This window comes from Homalodisca vitripennis, chromosome 1 (genome assembly GCF_021130785.1).
Source record: "Homalodisca vitripennis isolate AUS2020 chromosome 1, UT_GWSS_2.1, whole genome shotgun sequence".
Taxonomy (NCBI): Eukaryota; Metazoa; Arthropoda; class Insecta; order Hemiptera; family Cicadellidae; genus Homalodisca; species Homalodisca vitripennis.
Window position 1 is genome coordinate 86378764 of NC_060207.1, and position 24486 is coordinate 86403249.

The window sequence follows — 24486 nt, forward strand, 5'->3', positions numbered from 1 at the left end:
TTACACTATATTCAATATTTTAAAGTGGGCAACATAACATTTGACATATCAAATACTAAGTATCACGTAATACATTGATTAAATATTCTCGACCATGTTTGTTTATCATACACATCTATATAGAAAGTTGTCAATCAGTCTTTTTGATAGTGTAATCATCAATGGTGAATTGTGCATGATCTCCTTAAAGGATCAAGTATTATTGGTCCATTACGATGGAAGAATACCAGCTATGGGTATTATAACGTATTGTTCAAATGTCAACAGGTCACTCTGGTAAATGGTCATGGAAAGATCACAGGCCCCAATGAAGTAACGGCACTCAAGTCTGACGGTAGCTCTGAGGTGGTCAAGACCAAGAATATCCTCATCGCCACAGGGTCAGAGGTCACACCATTTCCTGGCATTGAGGTAACCAATCTCATTCGGAAGGTTGAATCATTCATGTGTATGAGCTGTCTGTCACTAGGTGTGATATATTTATGACATGAATATGGAGAACTTTGTCATATGGTAGATATAATAACCATTGCAAATCAAATTTTGTCACTTGAGAAAAGTAATCACAAAAGAATTAAACGGAAGGAGTTTTAATTTTAAAGAAATTGATTTAGAGTGATAAAAGATTTATTTGATCTCATAATTAAATTCTTGACCATATATTTTTAGTATGCTTAATTTGTTTTACAGGGATAATTCACCTGATGTTGATAACTAGACCTCTACAAGTAATCAATCTCTATTGTTTGACATACCAATTACACCAAAATGTAGTTTTTGAGGTCCATCTTGTCTATTTATATTAATTTAACATTGTTTAGTAATGTACACATAAAAGGATAATACAAACTTATTGAACACTGTATATGAAAAATAAGCTAAATACTGTACATGTGAGGGTAGTGTGAGGTCATTGCAGTAAATGTAATACATTTTGTATTTAACAGGGTAAAATCATGTTAATATTTTTTGGGGCCTCCAAGGTTGTTGTAATTTTATTGAAACCAGATCCATTTTGCTGGTCAACTCAGAAGAGAAAGGTCACTTTCTTAAAAAAAAAAATCTTTTCACAATGTTTGTATACAATTCTTGTATTTTTTTACTCACAATTATATTGAGAATCAAATGATCCAAGGAGCGAAAGGAAAGTCTTATAGATTAGAAATATGTGGAACCCTGAAACACCCAATTATGTTTCCACAAATTAGCTTGCCATATTAACGTTGACTGCTGAAAATGCACAACATTGTGTACCTAAATTGCTGACATATTATTATGAATCACTCCTAAAAGAATGATTTCAGTGTTGCTAAAATGTCATCAGGAGATGTCCAGGCATTAATGTTTGTCGAAATCAGTGATGTCATTTCCTGTACATGAAATAACATAGTCATTTCTTTGGAGGCTGACTTCGTTGAGGTAGTTGAGTTAGTTCACTCAAAATTTAGCCAGTTCATGTACAAGGTAAATAAAAAATGAAGAATATTATTTACAACGAGTTATAAGTGGACAGTAAGTGGATAAAAATTTGTTATACCATCTGAAGGTTTTGTGCTCACGAGGATAGGCCATCATTTGGTCTATGTGGTCGACTCTGTTTATGTGAGTGATGTAATGCGTCACATTGAAAGTTCAGGAGTCTGCCCTGTGTATGACAGTACTATAATACATAAACGTTATATACATTAGGGGTGCCGTCTCTCAGGCTTTGTGGTGGACTTTACAAACTGATATTGTACGTGTAAAATCAGTGTTTCAACAAAACGTATTCAAAGTTCAGTGAATGTTCAGATTCAAATGTTACAGGTGGATGAGGAAACAATTGTATCGTCAACAGGAGCCCTATCTTTGAAGAAGGTTCCTGAAAAATTGGTTCTCATTGGTGCTGGTGTCATCGGTTTGGAACTGGTAAGTTAATTTTTTATCAGTAAAAAGAACGTAATAACCATTTATGTTAATTTATATCTATAGCATGTGTGTTCAGATATAAAATTGGCTCCTGATCACATTTTAGTGATAATTAGTTTATATGATAATTAATTATATGATAATTTAGCCTTATATGAAACATCCTGCTAGACTATTTTTAACATCTACTGATAATTTTAATTCGTGCTATCATTCAATTTTCATTATGTTCAATTTTACTTATGAACAATTTTAGTATTAATCATTTAATGCAATAAAAGTCAGTAAAGCATTTCAAATACATTTTTGTTAAAGTTTAAACATCTGCTATAATTTTACACGAGAAAGAAGTACAAGGGTTATTCCAAAAGAAAGGTCTGGTTAATAAAAAATCCAAAGTTTTTCCAAAACAATTGTTTTATTTACATTCCTTACTTCTTTTTCTATTTTCCTACATAATTTCTATACTTATTTAAATATTTGTCACATCTTTCAACAAGCTTTTGAATGCCTGTTGTAGAATTCAGCCGCTTGCGAAGATATCCAGTCTTTAACTGCTTCTTTCACTTCATCATCTGTGTCAAAGCACTTGCAACTAAGAAAATCCTTTAGTTAGCGAAACAAGTGGAAATCACTTGGTGCCAAGTCCAGACTGTATGGTGGTTGGTCCATCTGTTCCCATCCAAATTTCTTGATTAGAGTTTGTATTTCTTTCGTAGTGTAGGGCCTGGTTTTGTCATCCAACAATAACACTCCAGACAACAAAAGACCAAGTCACTTATTCTAGATTGCACGTTAAAGTTTAGTCAGTGTAGCGCAGTAGGGGACTTTATTAATTATTGTCTCTTTTTCATAAAGTCGACAAACAATACTCCATGTTTATCCCAAAACACGGTCACCATAACCTTGCGTGTTGAGATTGTCTGCTTTGCCTGCACCTTGCTTGGCAATGACGTGTGACACCATTCCATTGATTGACGTTTAGACTCGGGGAACCCAACGGCACTCAATTTTCAAAAATTCAAATGTTCAGACACAATTATGCACAAAGTTGTTCTACTTACATTCAGAAAATCCATTTCTAAATCTAAAATAGTGAATCGTCGATGAATTTTTTCGTCAATGGCATTACCAAAACGTTTGAAATTACCGGAGGTTCATCATTCACATTTTCCCAGGCTTCATTAACCCATTGCGGATTGTATTGTTTTGGTGCGTGGGCACCAGCGGGCACGAATTAATTTACGGTCAGCGGCCAAACGAACAGCAATGGTGCACCACATCTAACGCTCGTTATTGTATACTAGAATATTCAGCTGTGAAGGTATTCGTTCAGATGGAACATGGGCCTGCTGGGGTATCCGTGATGTAGGAACGATAACACGCGAGCAAGGTTCCGGGGTGGCAGGGATGATGTCTGAATCATAGTCTAAATAAAGCGGCTCGGGCGAAGCGATTACAACATCCAGGCCATTGTGTAGACTAAACCCGTCAATATGTACGTCAGCGTCGTTTAGTTGTGTCACTAACCTCAAAAGTATTATAATAACAACTGAGAAAAACACCCAATCAGAAGCGCTAAAAAGCAGAGAGTAAACTCATGTGAATGATTTTTCAACTTCGACATACAACTGCGATCTGTAGGATATTTATAAAACTTTTGAAAACTCTAAACGTAGACCGTTGTTAAACACTCTTAGTTGACAAGTGAAGACGATCGTCCTATCTATCAGACATTAAAAGAACTATTTGGAGGGAAACTTAAAAGCAGACCGCTTTTGCGACCTGAGCTCGTCATCGTGCCGTTAGGGCCCGGCCGCTGCGTGACGAGCCCAGCTCGTCAGTGATCCGCAATGGGTTAAGAGCTCACACCCACTTGCACATTTTACTGTCACTCATTATGTTAGGACTGTAAACTTCAGTAATCTGCTGATGAATTTCCGCTACTGAAATGTTTCTTGCAGACAAAAACCGTATCACTGCCCTTACTTCAGAATGGGCAGGCTGATCAATTGTCTTTAACATTGTGTAACACTATGAACAGGACACAGCAACAGTAACAACACGAATAGTGGCGCTTGACGCGCAAGGCATGCCGGGAGTCTGCGATGCATGTTTTGTCCTTGGCCAAAATTCGAATAGCTAGGGTAAATCGGACCTTACTTTTGGAATAACCCTCGTAGTAGGACTTGTAAGGGAAAAGACTCAAGATAATTATTACAGGAAACAGTAAAATATAATCAAATTAAGCCATCATTAAATTGTACTAATTTTTAACTATTCATACATAATGAATTTTTTTACTGAATACAGCAAATTTTATACCAAATGTATTTGAAATTGAATGATTAAAAATGCACCTTAAGAGACAAAAGAGACTCTTACTAAACTTCTATTAATTTTTTTAATAAGAGTATTTTTTTATAAGTGAAATAGCATATTGACATTTTTTAATTACTACTCAATATTATTATTTGCCCAATAATAACAAAAAATAAATTTTATTTTTCTAGGAAATGTCACTGTAGAGTTTTTATACGAGGGCTATTAAGAAAGTAGATTACGTTTTGATATAAACAAAGTACAAGAAAAAATTGTGTTATGTACATTTGAAAGTGACACTAAAATTCTATTTTTCACATAGTCACCATAGAAATTTAGGAGCTTTTAGCAGTGAACTGGTTTTGAAATTCCAGCATTATAAAATTCTGCTGTCGAAGACTTAAACCAGGTACTCACAACCTCCCGCAGTTCCATGTTTTCATCAAGGCACTGCGTCGCAAGCTAGGTCTTCATTGCTGGAAACAGATGGTAGTCACTAAGTGCAAGGTCCGGACTGTAATGCGAATTTGGAATCACTTCCCACTTAAAAGCATCCAGGACTGCTCGAGTCCGATTTGCTTGTGTGGTCAGGTGTTAATGTGCAAAAACAAAATTTTCTAACTTAACTTTCTTCTGTGCCTGTATTATATTGCTCTTCTTAACTTTTGCAAGATTTCACAATACCTAGCTAGAATTTCTGATTTTAAGAAATTCTAAGAAATAAACAAGAAGAACTTTCCTGTCCAAAAAACCGTTGCCATAATCTTCTGTGCCATTTTTAAACCTAATACACCACTGATGCACTCAGTGAAATATCTGGTTTGCTTTCATAGTAACATATCTATCTAAAAAAAGACTACCTTCCAATTTGGTAAGCCAGCTCTTCCTACCCTTTAAAAACTCAAATCAAAAGACAAGCTTTAGTATTGTTATCTAGTTTCAGAAAAATCATAAAAAGTTTAATGTAATTCATTCTGTGTTGAAGGAATGAAGTTTGAAGTGGTTACAATTATTATGTTTTACCAATCGTGTATATATTTTTTCTATATGTCTTTGTCTCCTATTATGCATGGATATTTTATGTACTCTGTTAGCCTACATACCTCATTAATGAGATGTAAATGAAAAGTAAATAAAACTGCTTTTTTTAAAGTAATTTTCCAACATGTTAACACAAAAAATTTGTTTTCTGTTCAAATTTATATTTTAATAGCTTATGAAAAAATTATGTATCATTGCTTAAAAACAGTTTTTCCAATAACACCTTGAATTTGCTATTTAAAACTTGCATAAAAATAGTTTTGTGACAAATCTTTTGATACATAAAATAACTATTTCACATTTGCCTTTTTTTGTATTTGTCAGAATGTTTGTGAGATAATTCATGAAGATTGTAAGCCATTAAATCTGTATAAATTTAATTTATCATGTTATTCTTCTTAAAGTGGGGGAACTTTTTGGTTTTTTTTAAATTGCTGACGACTGTAAAAATACTGTCTGAATATAAAACTTTTATGTAAAAATCACTAAATATTTTCATCAACTCTTGTAAAAATGTACATCAAAATTTACTGCTGTACATGAAAGACAGTTAGTTATCTTATATAACAAGGTACAATTAGATTTGGCCTTATATACGCAATGATAAAAAAATCTTGCCAATTGTCAGCACTATAGGGTGACAATATTTATTGTTTAATATTGCATAAATCTTGCATTAAAGTAAATGAATTTAGTTGTTATAATTATCTCTCCTTGTATTATATGCAATCTTTGTAATCCACCAATAATAAATACAGTAATCAGATAATGTACAGAGCTGTATTAAGTACACATAGTAAGAGATAATTGTTATCAGTCCCTCTTGTCGTGTAAGACTAGAGAATTAGATTGTGCTAAATATACAGGGTGTTGAACAAGTCTGGAAAAGAAAACAACTATCTCCAAGTTATGAAGACGAATTTCTGTACATCAACAAGGGCCTATGAAACCATATTTTGTGATCCATCAGTAACTACTCTTCACCTTTATAGTAATCTGCCCACAAGCTGTTTGTTGAAAATCTTAAATGTAAGCATTGATTAAGTTGTATACAGTTTTGAAAGCATAAGAAAAAAAGAAAGGCGTCTCGAGTTTGTTTGCAAATTTATTTATTCTTTTTCTCATTGCCATCATGGTTATCCATAAGACCAATGTAAAAAATCTTTGCTATTTGCTCAGCCAAATCCCATGGAGTGATATGCACCATTATCAAACTCAGTATTCCTCATATAGAAATTAAACTTCAGGTACAATTTTAAGTTAATAGTTCAGTTCGTTTTCAAGATATTGCGGGGAGAGGCAGACAGACAGAAACAACATTTTTCCAGCCATACGTATAATAGGCTTCGCTTCACTCAGCTAATTAACAGATAAGATCTGTGACCCGAGGAATTTTTGTTGTATATTATGATTTTGATGTTTTGTTTTGTAGGATGTTTGTGAATTACTACAAATTTTATTTCAAATTTTCAATCACACTGGAGTTAAATACACAAAATTAGTAAATAACTAGTTTGTACCTGTGTAGGATTACTGGTCAGACATTGCATATTTGTTTCAATGATAGTTCCCTGTGTTGTATTTCAAAGATAGTTAGTTATATGCCTTTATGATTCCTGTGTAGGGGTCAGTATGGGGAAGGCTAGGAGCTCATGTCACAGCTGTGGAATTTCTTAACAGTATCGGAGGTGTGGGCATTGACGGCGAAGTGTCTAAACAGTTCCAGAGGATCCTGGCCAAACAAGGTTAGTGTTTGAGTCGGGATTTCACTTGGCATGAAAATTTTCTTATAAAAAATGCTACAAGTTCTTTAGTAAAGATATTTGTCCTGAAGCACTTATTAAAAGCATTGGTGTTCAGTAGAGATTCCAATAATACTTATCGAAAAAGTCTGAAGTTCTCTAATATTTTAGCCTCCAGAATCAATCTTGAATTGAATAAAAATACTGCTGTTAAAGTATTTAGAACCTCAAGAATTAAAAGATGAGATTCTTTTGAAGAGGTTTGAATAAAAATAATTAAGTTAAAAAATAACATTTTAAATTTATATTTTAAAATCTTCATAAAAAATTAAGTCTGTTCTCAATATAAATTGGTTTCTCCTAGCAAACCAATGTTTCTAAATCTGTAGCCTTCTTTGTTTTGTAAACACCAATGTTTAAACCTAATTCCTGTCTATTAAATTAGTTATAGTTAATCTTTTACGAATGTCTGTCATTCTATTTCCATTTCCCATCATCTTTTCATACGGGCTTTTGGACCTCAAACAGCAGGTTTAACAATAAATAATTAATTTTCAAAGTTTCAGTTTAGTAGTATAGTGCCATAAACTGATACTTTTTTATTTTTACAGACACAAAACTTGGTTATTGTTTGTAAATAATTTTATTTATATGTCTAGACCCACAAATAAACAAGTTAAATTTTAATTTAACTCCTGTAATTTGAACTCTATTAGTGATTAACGTTCAAACTCGGATATCTATACTTTTTGTTCCGAGAGTAGACAGGCATTTTCCAACTACACAGTTTGTCGGCCGGAGGTGCATCATGGTGTCTAATATTTTATATTTTACTGTGTAAGCATTTTAGCAAACTTTTCCATTTGTTTATTGCTTCACAAACAAATAAGTTTATTTAGAAAGTAACAAATTATTGTTTGTAATTGAGTTATAAAAACTAAAAATCCATAAAATGCACAATTTTATTTTTTTTCTTAACCCTTAAATGTATGCTCTGGATGTCCAGTACGAATGTACATTGTTTATGCAACTTGTGAAAATGTACATATTCTTTGATCATATTTAAAATTATATTTCTCTGATTTAATTAAAATTATATGGCTGAAAAGAAGAACTAATCTACATATCAATACTGGATTTTTTGTTAGGTTTCATTTTAACTTGCCTCCTCTATATGTTTTGTAAAGTACTCACAGACAAGTCTGTAGATGGACAGCTGATAGCTGTGTTTACCATTTTAGTAAAACTCGAGTTATCAACAACAAGTCAGCAATATTTTTTAGAAAACTAAACTTATAGAATGTAATTTTGGTAGAGTTGGTAGTTATAATTTTCTAAACATTGTAATTTTACTGCTCAGTTATATGTAAAAATAATAAATCCCACCAAAATTCAAATATTTTACTGAAATTTTGGAGTAGTATAGCCAGCTAGTAGTTGAACAGATTACAAATACTGTCACTACAGACACTTTCACATACCACTTCTGAGGTTATTAGTAACATAATCACAGGATTGAACTACTTTTCTCTGGCTGTTTTGACAGTTTGACTCTCATTGTACTCTCCCTGAACAAGGAGCGGGCCACAGATATTTATAGAAGTCTGTTAGAAGAAATTCCCCATTAGACCTATTGCAGTCATCACAGATCATTAATTTAAAATAAATAAGTATTTGATTTTGTTCAGGCATGAACTTCAAGCTGGGAACCAAGGTAATGTCAGCCAGGAGGGAAGGCTCTGGCATCAAAGTCAGTGTGGAAAACGTCAAGGATCCTTCCAAGAAGGAGGAGGTAAGTTATCTCATATCACATTGCATTTCTTCAGTTATGACTATAGGTTAAAATATTTTCAAGATATCAATAAATCAAGAGTTCCAATTAAGAAGATACTAGTCTATTTTCTCACCCATAATTGTTGTTTGCTTTTGTGTTTATATGTATCTAAATATTTTATGCTTTGTGATTCTAACTCTTCCCACACTGTAGACGGATATATTAGAGTGGTAGACTTTGGCCAAAACGCCAAATACAGCTATGTCCGTTTTTGTAGATTATGTCTCTTGCAGAGTTTTATAAATCGGTCTTCGAAATGTCCGGCACATGCTCTGTGCTTATCACCTTTGCCAAGGAAATATTTATAAACGACCTTCATTCTGCAGCAGGGGGAGGGGAGCACTCGTTGTGTAACTCCGACCACCTGCTCGTCAGTTCTGCGTCTCCTACAGAGCTATAACCAAACATATTCGTGGCATGTTACTGCTTTCTCGGTTATCTCGTGTATTGGTTTTAAGAATCAAAGTTGGCGACAACAGTTCAGCGTAATTTTTGTACCAAGTGCAGTAAAGATCCTCCTAGTAGGCCTACAATTTATGAATGGAATAATTTTTTGTAGAAATGGGGTGCTCAGTAAAATATAAGAAATCATCCAGTTGTTCAAGCACATCTGACAAAGTAGTTGAGAACTAAGACAAAGTTTTGTCAAAAGCCCTACGAAATCAACCTGACGTGCATCTTGTGAGCAGCGTCCCACATATGATGGTTTGGTGTGTGTTGAGAAATGTTTGCATTTGAAACCATACTTTTTAAGAAATTAACACATTTACTGCGGCGTAGTTTCACCCCGCTCTAGCAAGTGGCTACACCACACTGAAACGGTAAACAAGCGGTAGAGCGCGGGGTCGCCGGCGACCCCGCCGCTACCCAGTGGCGCCACATGGCGGTCACCGGTGACCGCGCCGCACCGAATGTGTTAAAGACACTGATAAGATTGTCCGGAAGAACTTCTATGCAGATATGTGAAATAGATTGGATGATGATAAACATTTCTTGGACAACAAAATCTTTTCTGACGAGTCAGTTTTTCACTTAAGTAACAAGGTTAGCACACATAACTGTAGGATTTGGGGCGGTGAAAATCCCTATCAAACATTGTAATATGCTCTTGATAGCCGTAAACGGAATGTGTTTTGTGCATTCAGCAAGAGGAAGATGTACAGCCCCTTTTTTCAAGAGAGAACCATCAGTGGGATAGTGTACATGAATATGTTGTAACAATGTTTGATACCAAAAATTGATGAGGATGACCGAGAACGAAATGTTTACTTCATGCCAGATGGCACACCACAAAACTATCTGATTGACGTCCGGGAATATCTCAATGACTGCTTTGCAGGTCAATGGATTGGCCTTGCTGCACTAATTGCATGGCCCCCACATTCCCCAGTCCTTGCACCGCTAGACTTTTTCTTCTGGGGTTTCATGAAGGATATGGTGTGTATACCACCTTTGTCTCCTACCTCTTTATCAGAATTAGGGCAAGAATCTGTGCCACAACTGCTAGTGTGAGTTTGAGAAGAAATTGATGTTTAATGGTATGTTTGCAGGATAACCAACAGAAGCCACCTAGAACATCTTTAGTTTAAAGTAAAAACCTTTTATGTTTTCCTGGAAAACAACACTAAAATCATCACTGTACCTTTTTTTAATAAATATAGGTTTACCTGTACTAATCTTTTATTATTTCAAAATGAAAGTAGCTGAAGTTGAGATTATCCCACAATCCCATCTCAGTTTCTGTCTGATCTGTTCCATGGAATCTTAGCCTCCGTTACCATTCCTGATTGATCTACCACTCTCTAAGCAGCATAAAATATCTGTTAAGTTTAAGTGTAAAGGAGTTAATAGCTTGTTATATTACAAAACAACACAAATATCCTGATAAATATATTGCCTCTAGAAGGTTCATTGACATGATCAGGTAAAATTAATCATTTAGTAAACAAATGTGGTTGGTGTGTGAACAGCTGGACTGTGATGTGCTACTGGTGTGTGTGGGGCGTCGTCCATACACCGTCAACCTGGGTCTAGAAGAGGTGGGCATAGAACGAGACGAGAAGGGAAGGATACCTGTCAACTCTCGCTTCCAAACAGTCATTCCAAGGTAATAATTAAGGATGAGATTTCATAAATCTGGTAACTTATCATGTGTCAGAATTCAAACAGCTGCATCTTCCATGTCGATTTTAAAGCTGTAAACACAACCTGAACTATGATAGTTCAGTAATCATATGTAGAGTAAAATGCCAAACCATGGCATAGGTGTCAAGCATAAAATGAGCATTAAGTGGGAAGCAATTGATTTCGAAATTGAATATAAATATAAGATTCATTATCCCTCTAAGTGCTGATTACATTTTTTTCCCAGTGCTGAGCCATTTTTTCTAACTCATGTATACTTTCATATTTGTTTTTGTGTATTATTTATTTTTAAACTAGGGCCTGACTATTATACATCATCTGTAGGAAATGAAAGAGAATTGTATATAAATAAATTAAATCACTTATCTTTATTTAAAATATTTGTGAAATATGCAAGGATTAACATTTGACCATTAATTCAAATGATATAAATAATAAGATGTCATTATAGAAAAGACAGACTGATGATAGACCCTCAACTGATGTAAATATAACTGATTTATTGGTTACAGCTATTTATACACGATCGATAAAATATAACGATTGTGCCATACAAGATTCTAAGAAAAATATATTTATTCATCTGATTGTTACAAAGTGTTACAAGTCTTCAAAATAGTTTCCTCCTGCACACCTTGCGGAGACGATTTTGCCATGCCTGGAAAGCACACTGGAACTCCTTAACTGGAATGCCTCTCAGGAACCTTTTAACATGAGCTTCGTTGTTCTTCACTGACTTCTAGTACTTTCCCTTCAGCTCTCTTCAATCAGGGCATTGTTTTTTTTTTTTTTTTTTTTTTTGTACCTCCAGGTAAAAGGCTACATTGAAAGTTTGTCCTTGCAGTACAAACTCAAAATTGACAACTCCTTGGAAGTCAAAGAAGACAATAAGTATTGTTTTGTTGTTGATAGATTTGCTCATGCGCTTCTTTTTTGGGTTTGGGAGAAGATTTTGTATACCACCTTCCGCATTGAGATCTCGAAATGCATTTCTCCTCAAAGGCTTATTGAAGCATTTGATAAGTTTCCATTGCATTGTTTCCAAACCGCATGTAAAACTTGATCGCTTACCGCAGTTCCAGCAAGCACTTTATCGCGCCGTGACACAATAAAAATACAGACTTCATGTAAAGATACATCCTACTACTCTTACTAATTGGAGCAAACTGAGACTGGATGGGTTTGGAAAGGCAGAGCCCCCACTACATTATCCGACTGGTCCAAGTAAGCTGTGATAAATAGTTGCGTCACAATAAGATCATGTGCATTACTTTCATAATACACCCTGTATTTCAATAGAGTATATATTTCCAAATAATACTATATAAACTAAAACTTTATTTGAAAAGAATTAACAAAATGATAATTGAATTAATAGACATAGACTGATGTTTTAACTATCCCAATCGAGATAACACTGGGAACTGCACTCTGATCAAGATGATTAGCGCTTGGAGAAGGGCTAAACTTAAGGCCGCTACACACGTTCAATTCGGCTTGTCAGTTCGGCTTGTCAGTTCGGCTTGTCAATTCTAACTGACGCAGCAATCACATACACACGTTCAGTTTGGCTTGTCAGTTCGATCTGGTTAATTAACTCCAAAAGTTTGTTGTGCTTGTGTTTCGGAAATTGCAAGTTAAATAATGTTTTCGGACGATGAGTTATTACTAATATATGGTGCAGTGGCTTGTGTAATTGTGAAAAGAAGAAAGCGTCAACTCAAGCGGAATCAGTGGACTAAAGACTGGCTTTTAAAACGAGCCCAGTACTGCCATGTTAACCTTTTAAAAGAACTTCGGTTTCACCCCAAAGATTGGCATAATTATTTGCGGATGAACGAAGAAACATTCTTTTCCCCTAAACAACTCTATGAACTGAAGAAGGAAATCCTTACTCCAAGAACTCATTGCACTGACAACACAGTGTAATGTAAATAAAAAAAAATACTTTTTCAAAGTCTGCTGTCACTTGGAAAGGGGCTATAAATTTCACTGACTACGGACACAGCAGGAAACACGCGGGACAGTCGCTAAACAGACACCTGTCACTGGTGCGCATGCGCAGACAGTTGATTTGAGGAACTGAACTGACGCTCCCATACACACGATCAGTTCGGCTTGCCGTCAAGCCGATGTGTCAAGCCGAAATGATGAATTTCCATCATGCCATCAGTTCAAATTTCTGGCTTGAGCTCACGTCGTTTGAACAAACTTTTGCATACACACAGTCAATTCGGCTTGTCAGTTCGGCTTGTTCACATCGAATTGACAAGCCGATTTGAACGTGTGTAGGCCGCTTTAGAATCTCTGAGAGTTAGTCAATTTAAGACTAGAAATAATTATTTACTTAGAAACAATAAATATCTAACACTTTGTTGTGAATAGTATAGTAGTACATAGTTGCAATGTAGTATGTAAAGAAACATCATGTTTTTATAAATAATATTTGATATAAAATTTGCATATTCTTTGTTTATGTTCAAAAATTGGAGCACTTCTATTTGGGAACTATAGCTAATACTACAAGCAAATGAGCCAATCATCTTACTTTTGTAAATAATTTGCTTGCAGTTGTGCACGAACATAAATATATAAAATACTATCTTATTTTTGTAATAGTTTGGTTGCTGTTCATATTTTCTATATCTATGTTCTGGCAGAATGAGTACTTATTGGCCATCAATCATTATTGATATTATACACATACTAAACTGGTTTTACAGCATCAAATGAAGAGACCACAAGTTTGTACTATTTACAAATATTTTTAGATTTTACATGTACTTAGCTGACTGCTTCATTTCAAATTCTGTGCCCCAAGAAACATTGTTTTGTATTCTTCATGATGAAGAATTATAGTGACTGAGGTAGTGTTTTATGTTTACAGTATATTCGCTATCGGAGATTGTATCCACGGGCCTATGCTGGCTCACAAGGCAGAGGACGAGGGAATCGTATGTGTGGAGGGAATTGCTGGTGGACCAGTGCACATAGACTACAACTGTGTACCCTCAGTCATCTACACACATCCCGAGGTGGGCTGGGTGGGCCGCTCGGAGGAGGACCTCAAGAACGATGTAAGTCTACATCACTGAAGCATTGCTCCATATAGTCATTGTGATGTGTTATTTTAAGATTCATAAACATTGTCTTTAACTAAAAACGTGTTTTGTATAAACCAATGTTAATTTGATAGTACCTCAATAAGCCTGTATAGTAATGTTTTTCTTCCACATACTCACTCCTTTTTGGGGAAAGGTAGAGTTTTTTAAAGTAACCTCATTGCATAACGTCATTTTAAGGGCCTTAGTAAAAAAAGATTAGTGAAAGAATTATAGTTCTCTTAAGTTGACGTCATCTAAATAGCGTATTAGTAATTTTCATCTATGAAGCTTATTTTAGACAGGGTATACAGAAATATTACAATAGAATAGAAACACTTCTTTATTGGTATCTTTGGTTTTATCTTATCAAGACCTTTATTTCGATTTATAACTTAATGAATCATCCCATTTAAAATGTTTATCCTCCGGTTATCAACCGTTCAAAAGCTAAGATGGGGAGGTTTGCACTTTTGGGTTACCTGGAATGTAATTATAACTACATTCAGTCAGTGTCTAGGCAGACTTCACTCAAATTTGATATTTAAGTGTGTAGTCTATAATTATGTCCTCACGTCAATAAAAATATGTCTTCAATTCCTTATTAAAAGTTCATGTTTTTCTACCAAAATATCTGCAATTTTATGTAGTTCTGTTAGAACTGAATCATACCAGTAAGTTAGCAAGATGGCCTTCTAGTTATCTATTACATTGCTTATGTCACTGTCATATGATCTTACTATAATTTTTTTCCCAATTTAGAGTAATTTAAAAGTTGGTACCAATAAATACAACACATTAAAGGCAATATGTTTATTAGTGAATCTTCTGTTTCAATGCACTGCTGATAATTAGATTTGGAAAACAGGCTGAAACCCTGTTTACAAACATTGCACTTAACACCAATCCCAAATGCCAGGTAGTTGAACTAGCACAGAAAAGTCATAAACAGTTATCCTTGTGACTGTTCAAACTAATGTGAAATCAATTTCAGGGAGTCGAGTACAAGGTCGGAAAGTTCCCATTTGCTGCCAACAGCAGAGCTAAAACGAACAACGATACTGATGGCTTTGTGAAGGTGTTGGCAGACAAGCTGACTGATAAGATCCTGGGAGTCCACATCATCGGGCCAGTGAGTGAACAGTTGTGATATTTATCAGAATTTTTACAGAATATAAATAAAACAGGAACTGTTTAACATGAAATTATCCATTATCTAGATTAAGATTTGTATTATTCAGTTCTCATTCACAATTGACCTAACAAAAATACAGAGACAATACTTTTTGTTCATAAAAAGGAGAGGCAGATCCCCTTTTATGCCTTTTTCTGTCCATCCTCATGGGCCACTGGCCTGTGCGAGGATCTTATCAAACAGAGTAAGGGGGAGAGTCGATACAGTACGAGGTCCGTGGTACTGATAAAAAGTGCAACGGTCTCAGACAGGATTTGAACCTGCGCTATCCCTAACTCAGACTCAAAGTCCAACGACTTAGATCGCTCTGCCATCGGCACTCCCAAAATGATGTAATTGTTAATTTATGTTAAGTAAATTAATCGTATAAACTTGTATAAATAAAAAAAAAACTGAAAGCTGTGAGTCAAGATATGGTTATGGAATGTAATATACAAAAGCATTGATAATAGGATTAAAAAATGAATAATAGGCAAATAAAACTCAAAATCAAGCTTTGTCGACATGCAACAATGTAGCTAATGAATTATTGGAGTAATTAATCAGCAACAACCAATTGATAATTATAACTATAATAATAGCAATTGATATATATTAAAATAACTGTCAGACATTATTGTAAAGCTTTTGTATGTTTAGGTAGATAGTTAAAATACAGGGAGTTTCAAAATCAATTCCAGGTTTAATGTGTTTAATATATTCAATTTCACTTAAATGATACATTAAATAAAGGCGCACCTCACAAGAGTTGTTGCTTTTCTTACAGTTGTTCAATGTAAGCACTATTTATCATATACCCAGTTGTTAGGTGAGTTCTTCTTCTATATAGTAATATTGTTGAAATAACAGTTTCAATCCTGTCCCTTAAGTCGCCAGGTCAGCTGCAAGCAGAGGAAGATAAACGTGATTGCTCATAAAGCCTCAGAGTGTCATAATCATAATCCCATAGTGTCGGAACGGGTGAATGCAGAAAATATTGTAAATAATACATGTCATCTGGTCCTTAGCGGCCAAGCCAGCAATTGAGTATAACATCTTTTAATCTACGGTGTACTAGATATGCGACTGAGATGGCACACTATCTTGCTGACAAAGAAGTTCTGTTTAATCTTCTTTCTTTTGATGAAAAAGCCATAATTTTAGTGCATTAAGATGAACACTAAACACTATTGATTAATCCATAGCACTCGGTTGTGATTTTCCCTTATCTCTGGCAGCTTTCTTTGTCAGGTCAGAGGATTATGATCAGTCCTTCAGGTCTCCAGGCCACACAGAGTGGCAATCCATGTCTTTCCAGTTCAGCTCATGTACAGTTATAAAATTCAGCCCTTATCCATGCGTGATGCAAAATCTCTGCTAAATAAGAAACTAAATTAATACATCAATGTTTGTAACACATATCATTGCAAACATCGTTTAGAGCTGGTTTTATTACTAGAGTCTCCTATCAATTTATGGAGGTACTGACTCATTTGTTGAGCCAAACATCAAGTAATATAAGTATATATTTTGGTGATGTTAACCCATTACGGATCGTTTGGTGAGCGGGCATGAATTAATTTATGGTCAGCGGCCCAACAAACAGCAATGGTGCGCCACATTGTACTGGAACTGCATTCCGGTTTATAAAAATAGCTCCATCTATATTCTTAAAAACAAAATAATTAAATACAATATATTATTTATGAACTATTGTAATAAATATCGATAAAGTTCAGACGATCGTAAGTTTTCTATTTTGATCAGCTCATATTATGACACGCAAATTATACCATAAAATGCGATACTAATTACTATTATAATAACAGGTGAGGAAAACAACCAATCAGAAGCGCTAAAAAGCAAAGAGTAAACTCATATGAATGATTTTTCAACTTCGACATACAACTGCGATTTATAGGATATTTATAAAACTTTGGAAAACTCTGAACATACACTCTTAGTTGACAAGTGAAGACTGGGATTTCCAAAGTGGGAGAGAGATGTCCAATCTATCAGACATTAATAGAACTATTTGGAGGGAAACTTAAAAGACCGCTTTTGCGACTTGAGCTCGTGATCGTGCCTTAGCGTGCTTAGCTCGTCAGTGATCCGCAATGGGTTAAGAGATAGAAATGAGACTTATTTTATTTTTATATCTCATATAAAAATCCATTAAATTTACTCCGTACTAGTATGTTATGACAAAATAAAATATAACTAATAAAAATTATTTTAAACTTAATGGTAGTACACTTTACGTTTTTTTATACATCCTTTTGAATGAAATCCCAGTTATTTAAAAGGTTGAACCCCAAATACAGCCATTTAAATCTGAGTCAGAGTGACGTACATGGTGTCGCAAATGCCAAGTGGCTTGGCGAGTTGAGAGGACAACTATATAGCTCACATATGTGTTTTACTTGATATCTGCAGGATTTCAGGAAGGGCCAGTAGTGGCCTGCCAAGTTTTAAACATTCAGGTTTTAATATGCGAGTTTTTTCAGGGTAGGAAGAGTAAGCTTACAGTTTCCACATCGAGAGGTTATTTTTCTTCTCCTTAACATACAGGCTTTGAATTAAGTCACTGGAACATAAGGTGATTTTAATTCTCGTGCTTTCATGGCTGAGTATCAGTTTTGCTGAGGCACTCCTCCTATTGGCTATCAGATATATCTGTATTAATGTACAGTATTAAGCTGTGTAAAGTAGGTTATCAGTGAAAGTACACTATGTACTCTATGCCTGCAATTTGAAAAATCGGACATTTCAAATTGAATTTCTCCCTCTCTTTGTATTTGACAAAGTACAGTTGGCTCCAAAATTTAAGTCCAATTTAATGTCTTCACGTCAAGAAGAAGAGTAACATTCCACTTGTATAATTAAGTTGATTAATGTTTATTACAATTCCTTGCACTTCTATGGAGAGTTTCCTCAGAATATAATGTCTTAAGAGTGATAAATAGACAATATTATGAAAATTAGAATATTATTATTCATTCTAAATAGTAATTGTTCTATAAACTTTTGCTAAGTACAGCTGTTTAGGTAAAGCTATCTCTAATGGCACATTTTAAATGTTTTAGTTACAATGAAAATTTAGTTTTTTTCCTTTGGGTTTAGTTTTATCCATTTGTTCAATAAGTGTTTTTGATCCAACTCGCATTATTACACCAAGATTGTTTTATCAGAATACATATGAATTAATTGTAAATTTTTTATTGAACATATTCTTACAGAACAGTACAATTTAAAAATTCATTTATCGTGTAAAATGGATGGTCTTGAAGCCAGAGTTTTAGTTTGTGTCCAAACTGCAGCCGGTCTCTCCTCTTCAGTTCTAGTGGGAGGGCGTTCCACAGCTTTGCTCCGACATATGTTGGCTTCTTCTCCGTGGGCGCTAGGCGGTAAGCTGGAAGATGGTAGTTTGCAGCATGCCGAGTGTTGTAGTCATGTTGCTGTGCTCCAGTCATCACTTCATCAGGTGATTTCAGGTGTACGTAGGTCACAGCTTCTAGGATGTATAGGTTGACCACAGTGAGAATCTTCAGTTCTTGAAAGGCTTGCCTGCATGATTCTCTTGTGCGTAGGCTTGCAAGGATCCGAATTGCTCTCTTTTGGTGTATTAGGACCCGTTGCAGGTTGCCTAGTGTGGTACCTTCCCCAGACTGCAATACCGTATCGAAGATGTGATTCGTAGAGAACATACCTGTAGTATGCAGTTTTAGCTGTTCTTAGGTTGCTGATATGTTTCATCCTGCGGATCACGTACAGTCCTGCGCTAAGCCTTTTACAGAGGTTGTCAATGTGGTGTGTCCACGTCAGAGAGTCATCTATTGTCACTCCAAGATACTTTGAAGTGCTGATTTCCTCCAGTTCAGGCAGTCCTCCTACAGTGTCTTAGTGTCTTCCAAAGAATAGCTGTTTTGTTTTTGTCTCGTTTACAACAAGGTCATTGCCATGGCAGTATTGCACTGCCATATTAACAGCCGTGTAAGCAGCTATCTCTAGCTCTTCTTGATTTGTTTTCCCGAGCAGAAGCACAGTATCATCAGCATACATCAGTGTACTGCTGAAATCCTCCATGTACTGAGGAAAATCGTTTGTGTAGAGGATAAAGAGGACTGGTCCAAGAACAGAGCCTTGCGGCACTCCTCGAGTGATGGCTTGTAGTCCTGAGCATATTTGGCGTGTAACTCCTTTGGCTGTGTATTTCACTTCTGTCATCTGGCTTCGTCCTGTGAGATAGCTTCGGAACCATTCCAGGGATTGTCCTTGTATTCCAAGCGTAGCTAGTTTTGATAGCATTAATGTTCTCAATGACAGATTACTCATATATGGTTATTACTCCCATTACTGTGGATAGAAAAAACTACAATATCTCACCACCTTTCCCAGTTTTCAAGATCTCATTGTCCTCATGCATATGCGTATCAATTGTCCCTACCCATCAATCAAACATATTTTTAGTACAGAGCGTTTCCCTAACAGTTTGCATTTTATCACAAATCTGCAGCTTTTAACACCACTGGAAAGAATTCTAGAAAGCTTAGTGCTTTCATCAACAGTGCTACCAACCACAGGAAGACATGTTTTCTTAATGGAATCTTTATAACATATATAACAATTCTGGAAATTGTTTACTTTATTTTCTAGCTACTTCACTGCTATACAGGGTGGAAAAACAGTATGGAAACGCTTTCACTAATTTTGTATGGCTTCACTAATACAAATTAAATTTTGTACATCACCACTTGTATTAAGAACCTAGTTTTTGAGACCAGTGGGGACATTTTATCTTTTCAGGGGGACGGCCCGTGAGGAGTCGGACGAAAATCTTAGATGTAAGCATAGGCCGAGTTTGGTATCAAATTAAAGGTCTAGTAAAGAGAAACTCATTACCGCAAACCGCACTTAAAAAGGTTGACCCTATCCAGAGTACGGGCCGTATGAATTTCATGACAAAGAAATTTAGTAATTTTGTCTTGTGAAGTGACTAATTTACTTTCAGTAGTATGTTTTATGTCGGTTATGTAAATTTGAAAAACAATTTCCAACAAAAAATTATTTTTTTTACCTCTACATTTGTTGGATAACAGTAAATAGGGGTTTTCCTGTCTTGTCTTCAAGAAACTGAGAGTAATCAATAATACCAAGTAACTCCTTATCAACATGAGGTCAAGGTCCAGTCCCTCCAGCCCTTTTATCTCAGGCAAACATAAACTGGTTTAGGCAATACAAACAGTACTGTCACAGCAAAACTCCACAGTTTTGTATTTTTAATATCAGCTTGGTTTTTAGTCTACGTTATAATTTCGTCCACTAATATCAGCTTGGTTTTTAGTCTACGTTATAATTTCGTCCACGTAAGATAAAGTTGAAAGTCTTCACTAGAAGGTACTGCGATAGTTATAAATTTTTTTACTTAAGTGTTTACATTTTATTCTACTAGTTTTAAAAGCAATGTCACTTAGTGAGTTTGAGAGAATCACGCTGCTTATGATGCGTGGGTATGGATATCTAGTTCGTCCCTATGAAGAAACAGCGCATTTGTTTAATGACACTGTAAGTACCCCCAATTAGTAAGTCAACAGTGTTTAAGACAGTAAAAAGATTTGAAGAAACTAGAACAGTCAAAGATCGCGAAAGAAATGGCAGGCCTAAATCGGCAACAAATGAACAAAAATCTTTGGATGTACTCCAAACATTTGTTGAAAATCCCAGCACCTCGGCCAGAGTGGCTGCAGAAGATCTTGATATGAGCCATACCTCAGTGTTGAATGTTTTACACAAAAACAAGTATCACCCTTTTAAAGTAACCCTAACCCAAGAACTTGCAGAGGATGATTTTGATCGAAGGACTGAATTTTGCGAAATAATGATGAGAAAGTGTGACGAAATTAAAAAATTTTTAAGTTCGATATTGTTTTCAGATGAAGCTACATTCTTTGTTAATGGACAAGTTAAAATAGGCATAATTGCCGTTACTGGGCCGACCATAATCCACACTGGATGATAGAAGGCCACACACAAAGGCCTCAGAAAGTGAATATGTGGGCTGGAATAATAAACAATAACATTGTAGGACCGTTTGTGATAGATGGAAATCTAACAGGCAGGCGAAATTTATTTCAATATGTTGACAAATAACATTTTGCCAGCAGTGCGTGCTCTTCTTGGGGCAAATTTTAATGCAGTATGGTTTCAGCAAGATGGAGCACCGCCCCATTACAAATTGCGGGTGCGCAATCTGTTAGATGAAGTGTTTCCTAACCGTTGGATTGGTCGCAGGGGTACCGTTGAGTGGCCAGCTAGGTCACCGGATCTTAATCCACTAGATTTCTTTTTGTGGGGCTTCTTAAAAGATAATGTGTATAAAACTAAACCAGCCAACATTGAGGAGCTGACAAATCGTTTATTAGAAGAAGCAAGAAGAATTACACCCGAGATGCTTCAAAATGTGACTGCAGTAGGTTTTTATAATAGACTAGCTCATTGCCAACAAGTGTTCGGAGAGCAGTTTGAGCACCTCATTTAAAAGGTATGGTTATTTTTTGTAATACATAGATAATTTTTAATTTAATTCTTTTGGATAATTGTGTTCCATAAAGTGTCATTTTCAGTCAGAACAGTTTACTTGAGACTGTGAAATTGCGGAGAAATAATAATTAATCAAACGTTACTTATGAAATTCAAACGGCCCGTACTCTGGATAGGGTCAACCTTTTTAAGTGCGGTTTGCGGTAATGAGTTTCTCTTTACTAGACCTTTAATTTGGTACCAAACTCGGCCTATGCTTACATTTAAGATTTTCGTCCGACTCCTCACGGGCTGTCCCCCCTGAAAAGATAAAATGTCCCCACTGGTCTCAAAAACTAGGTTCTTAATACAAGTGGTGATGTACAAAATTTAATTTGTATAAGTGAAGCCATACAAAATTAGTGAAAGCGTTTCCATACTTTTTTTCCACCCTGTATATTTCATAACAGTATGTAACCAGTGGTTTGGAGAAATGTTATAAGTATTGTGTGTATAGGGAGCTGGAGAGCTGATCAACGAGGCAGTGTTGGCTATGGAGTACGGTGCATCAGCTGAGGATGTGGCCAGAGTGTGTCACGCTCATCCGGTAACTATCCTCTTAGTACTCTACAACTTAACAGTTTCAGTCAGTGATGTGTTAGTTGCTGATTCCACCAGGGGTTAACAGAAATAGTACAAAGCTGTTTCTGTTCACAACATACTCCAAAACCAAATCTTAGTCAATTCCTCTCTTTCAAGCTACAAAATATTGTTATCAATGAATCATTAAAATTCCTTGCCTCTCCAAACCTCATGTCAGATAAGACACTTTCACCTTGCCATTGGACTATCAGTAAATATTTTCATACAAACCATTCTCCTGTTTCAAGTATTTGTGTGCTTTGGTGTAATTTATAGCCATTAAACTTTTACATGCATAATAAAGTTAATAAAACAATCTAATAATAAAATTTGGTAATTTAAAAGGGGCTCTAGTTTCTCTTACGCTATATAAAAGAAATATATCTTATATATACTTTGAAAATTGTTTATATAAACTGTAATTTAAAAAGACTCATGAAATGTTATTGTTGGAAAGCCCATAAAAATGAAAGTATTTTCATTTTAACTATCTAATTAAAAGAGAATTAAAGGGGTTAAATGAGTTTATCTAGTAATCTGTTCATATTATCTTGCCTTTTCTGGTTCAGAGCTTGATATCAAACATGATAAACCTTGTCATATTGACTTTAAATTGTACATGGAACAAACAGATTGATTCATATTATAATTAATAATAATTGTATACTTCTAATTTTTAATTTAATGCTTACTTATATCTTACTCACAAGTTAAATATTGATTGTACCATATTAGCAGTCATGATAAATCATATGCCTTGCATTAGTTTGGTTTTTAATATTCCTATCTAAAGGTAATACAAAATTTTAATTAGTTGTTTGATTATATTTATGTTTAGCTGAAAAATAACTTGGGATCAAGGTATTTTCAAACAAGGTTTGACTCAGGTCTAACTTATAATGTTTAACTGCACACCCCAATATGTTTGCCTATAATAGTCCATTAGACTTAAAAAATATATTTGCTTGTGTGAAACTAACAATCATAAATGAATGCAAGTTACAGTTTTACAATAATTTTAATTTTTTTCAGACTTGCTCAGAGGCGCTGAGAGAAGCCAATCTCGCTGCATACTTTGGCAAAGCAATCAACTTTGGTTAAACTGTTAATACTTTACTTTCGGGACATTATCTTGTCAAGTGGGAATGCAGTAGGTAGTGCGCTGTAGTGAGACCTCACGTCTGATCACGCAACCACTGGTTCCTCACTACCATCGCTCTGGACATAGGCATTTCATAGAATTTATTTATTGTCATACGTACTGTTCATTCTTACTTTACCATTGATGTCTACAATATGTGAAAGATCTGTAAACGAGATACATTTGTACATATGTAATAGCTTTGTTATTTAAAACGCTAACATTGTTAATAAAATTTCCAATGTTATATTTTACTTCCAATTTTGTTTTAGACTTAATTTTTCAATGATCTTTACGTTTATTGATATAAACACTTTGCTTTATAATAAAATATTTTATTTAAAATTTATACACAAAATAAAATTTTAAATCTTAATAATATTTTGTAAAAGTCAATTCACTATTTTCCCATAAAATCTTTGTATAACTCAACTGAACTGATGAAAGTGGCAGGCAAAAGTACCTTGGGTACCATGCCATATTCAATCTTCATGCAGGGGATCAATAAATCCTTTATAACATACAAATTATGTGACCAAAACATATAGTGTGTTATATTTTTATAATCATAAACTGCCACTGGATATTATTCGAATAGAAAAACATAATAAAAACTATACAATTATTCATATACCGCTTAAAATAGAAGGTATAAAAATGTGTAAGAATTTTCTACTTTGGGGATTTTAAATAGCATGTCAAACTATCTGAAAATGTTCCTTTCATGCCATACCAACAGAGAATTAAAATTATGTAAAATAACTTAAATACGTTATTTTTTACATAATATATACACAAAAACAATTACTTCAAAACGTTTAAAAAATTCAAGTTTGTGTTTTTGACAATGTAAAGTTAGCGAAGTTAACAAGATTTATTTGGACATATGACATTGTTCAGTAGTGTAAAAAATCAGT

The 24486-nt window shown here is 34.8% G+C and overlaps 1 protein-coding gene across 1 annotated transcript in view; it reads left to right on the forward strand.

Moving 5' to 3' along the window:
* The window catches only part of LOC124365994 (dihydrolipoyl dehydrogenase, mitochondrial), a 43344-nt gene extending 19394 nt beyond the window's left edge, over window positions 1–23950 (forward strand). The window contains exons 5-13 of the mRNA XM_046822169.1: window positions 268–411; window positions 1807–1908; window positions 6896–7016; window positions 8702–8805; window positions 10818–10954; window positions 13880–14069; window positions 15088–15225; window positions 22304–22393; window positions 23461–23950. Of these exons, the coding sequence (XP_046678125.1) occupies window positions 268–411; window positions 1807–1908; window positions 6896–7016; window positions 8702–8805; window positions 10818–10954; window positions 13880–14069; window positions 15088–15225; window positions 22304–22393; window positions 23461–23529 (1095 nt within the window). The 3' untranslated portion in view covers window positions 23530–23950. The remainder of the gene's footprint in view (window positions 1–267; window positions 412–1806; window positions 1909–6895; window positions 7017–8701; window positions 8806–10817; window positions 10955–13879; window positions 14070–15087; window positions 15226–22303; window positions 22394–23460) is intronic.
* Window positions 23951–24486: the final 536 nt, after the last annotated feature.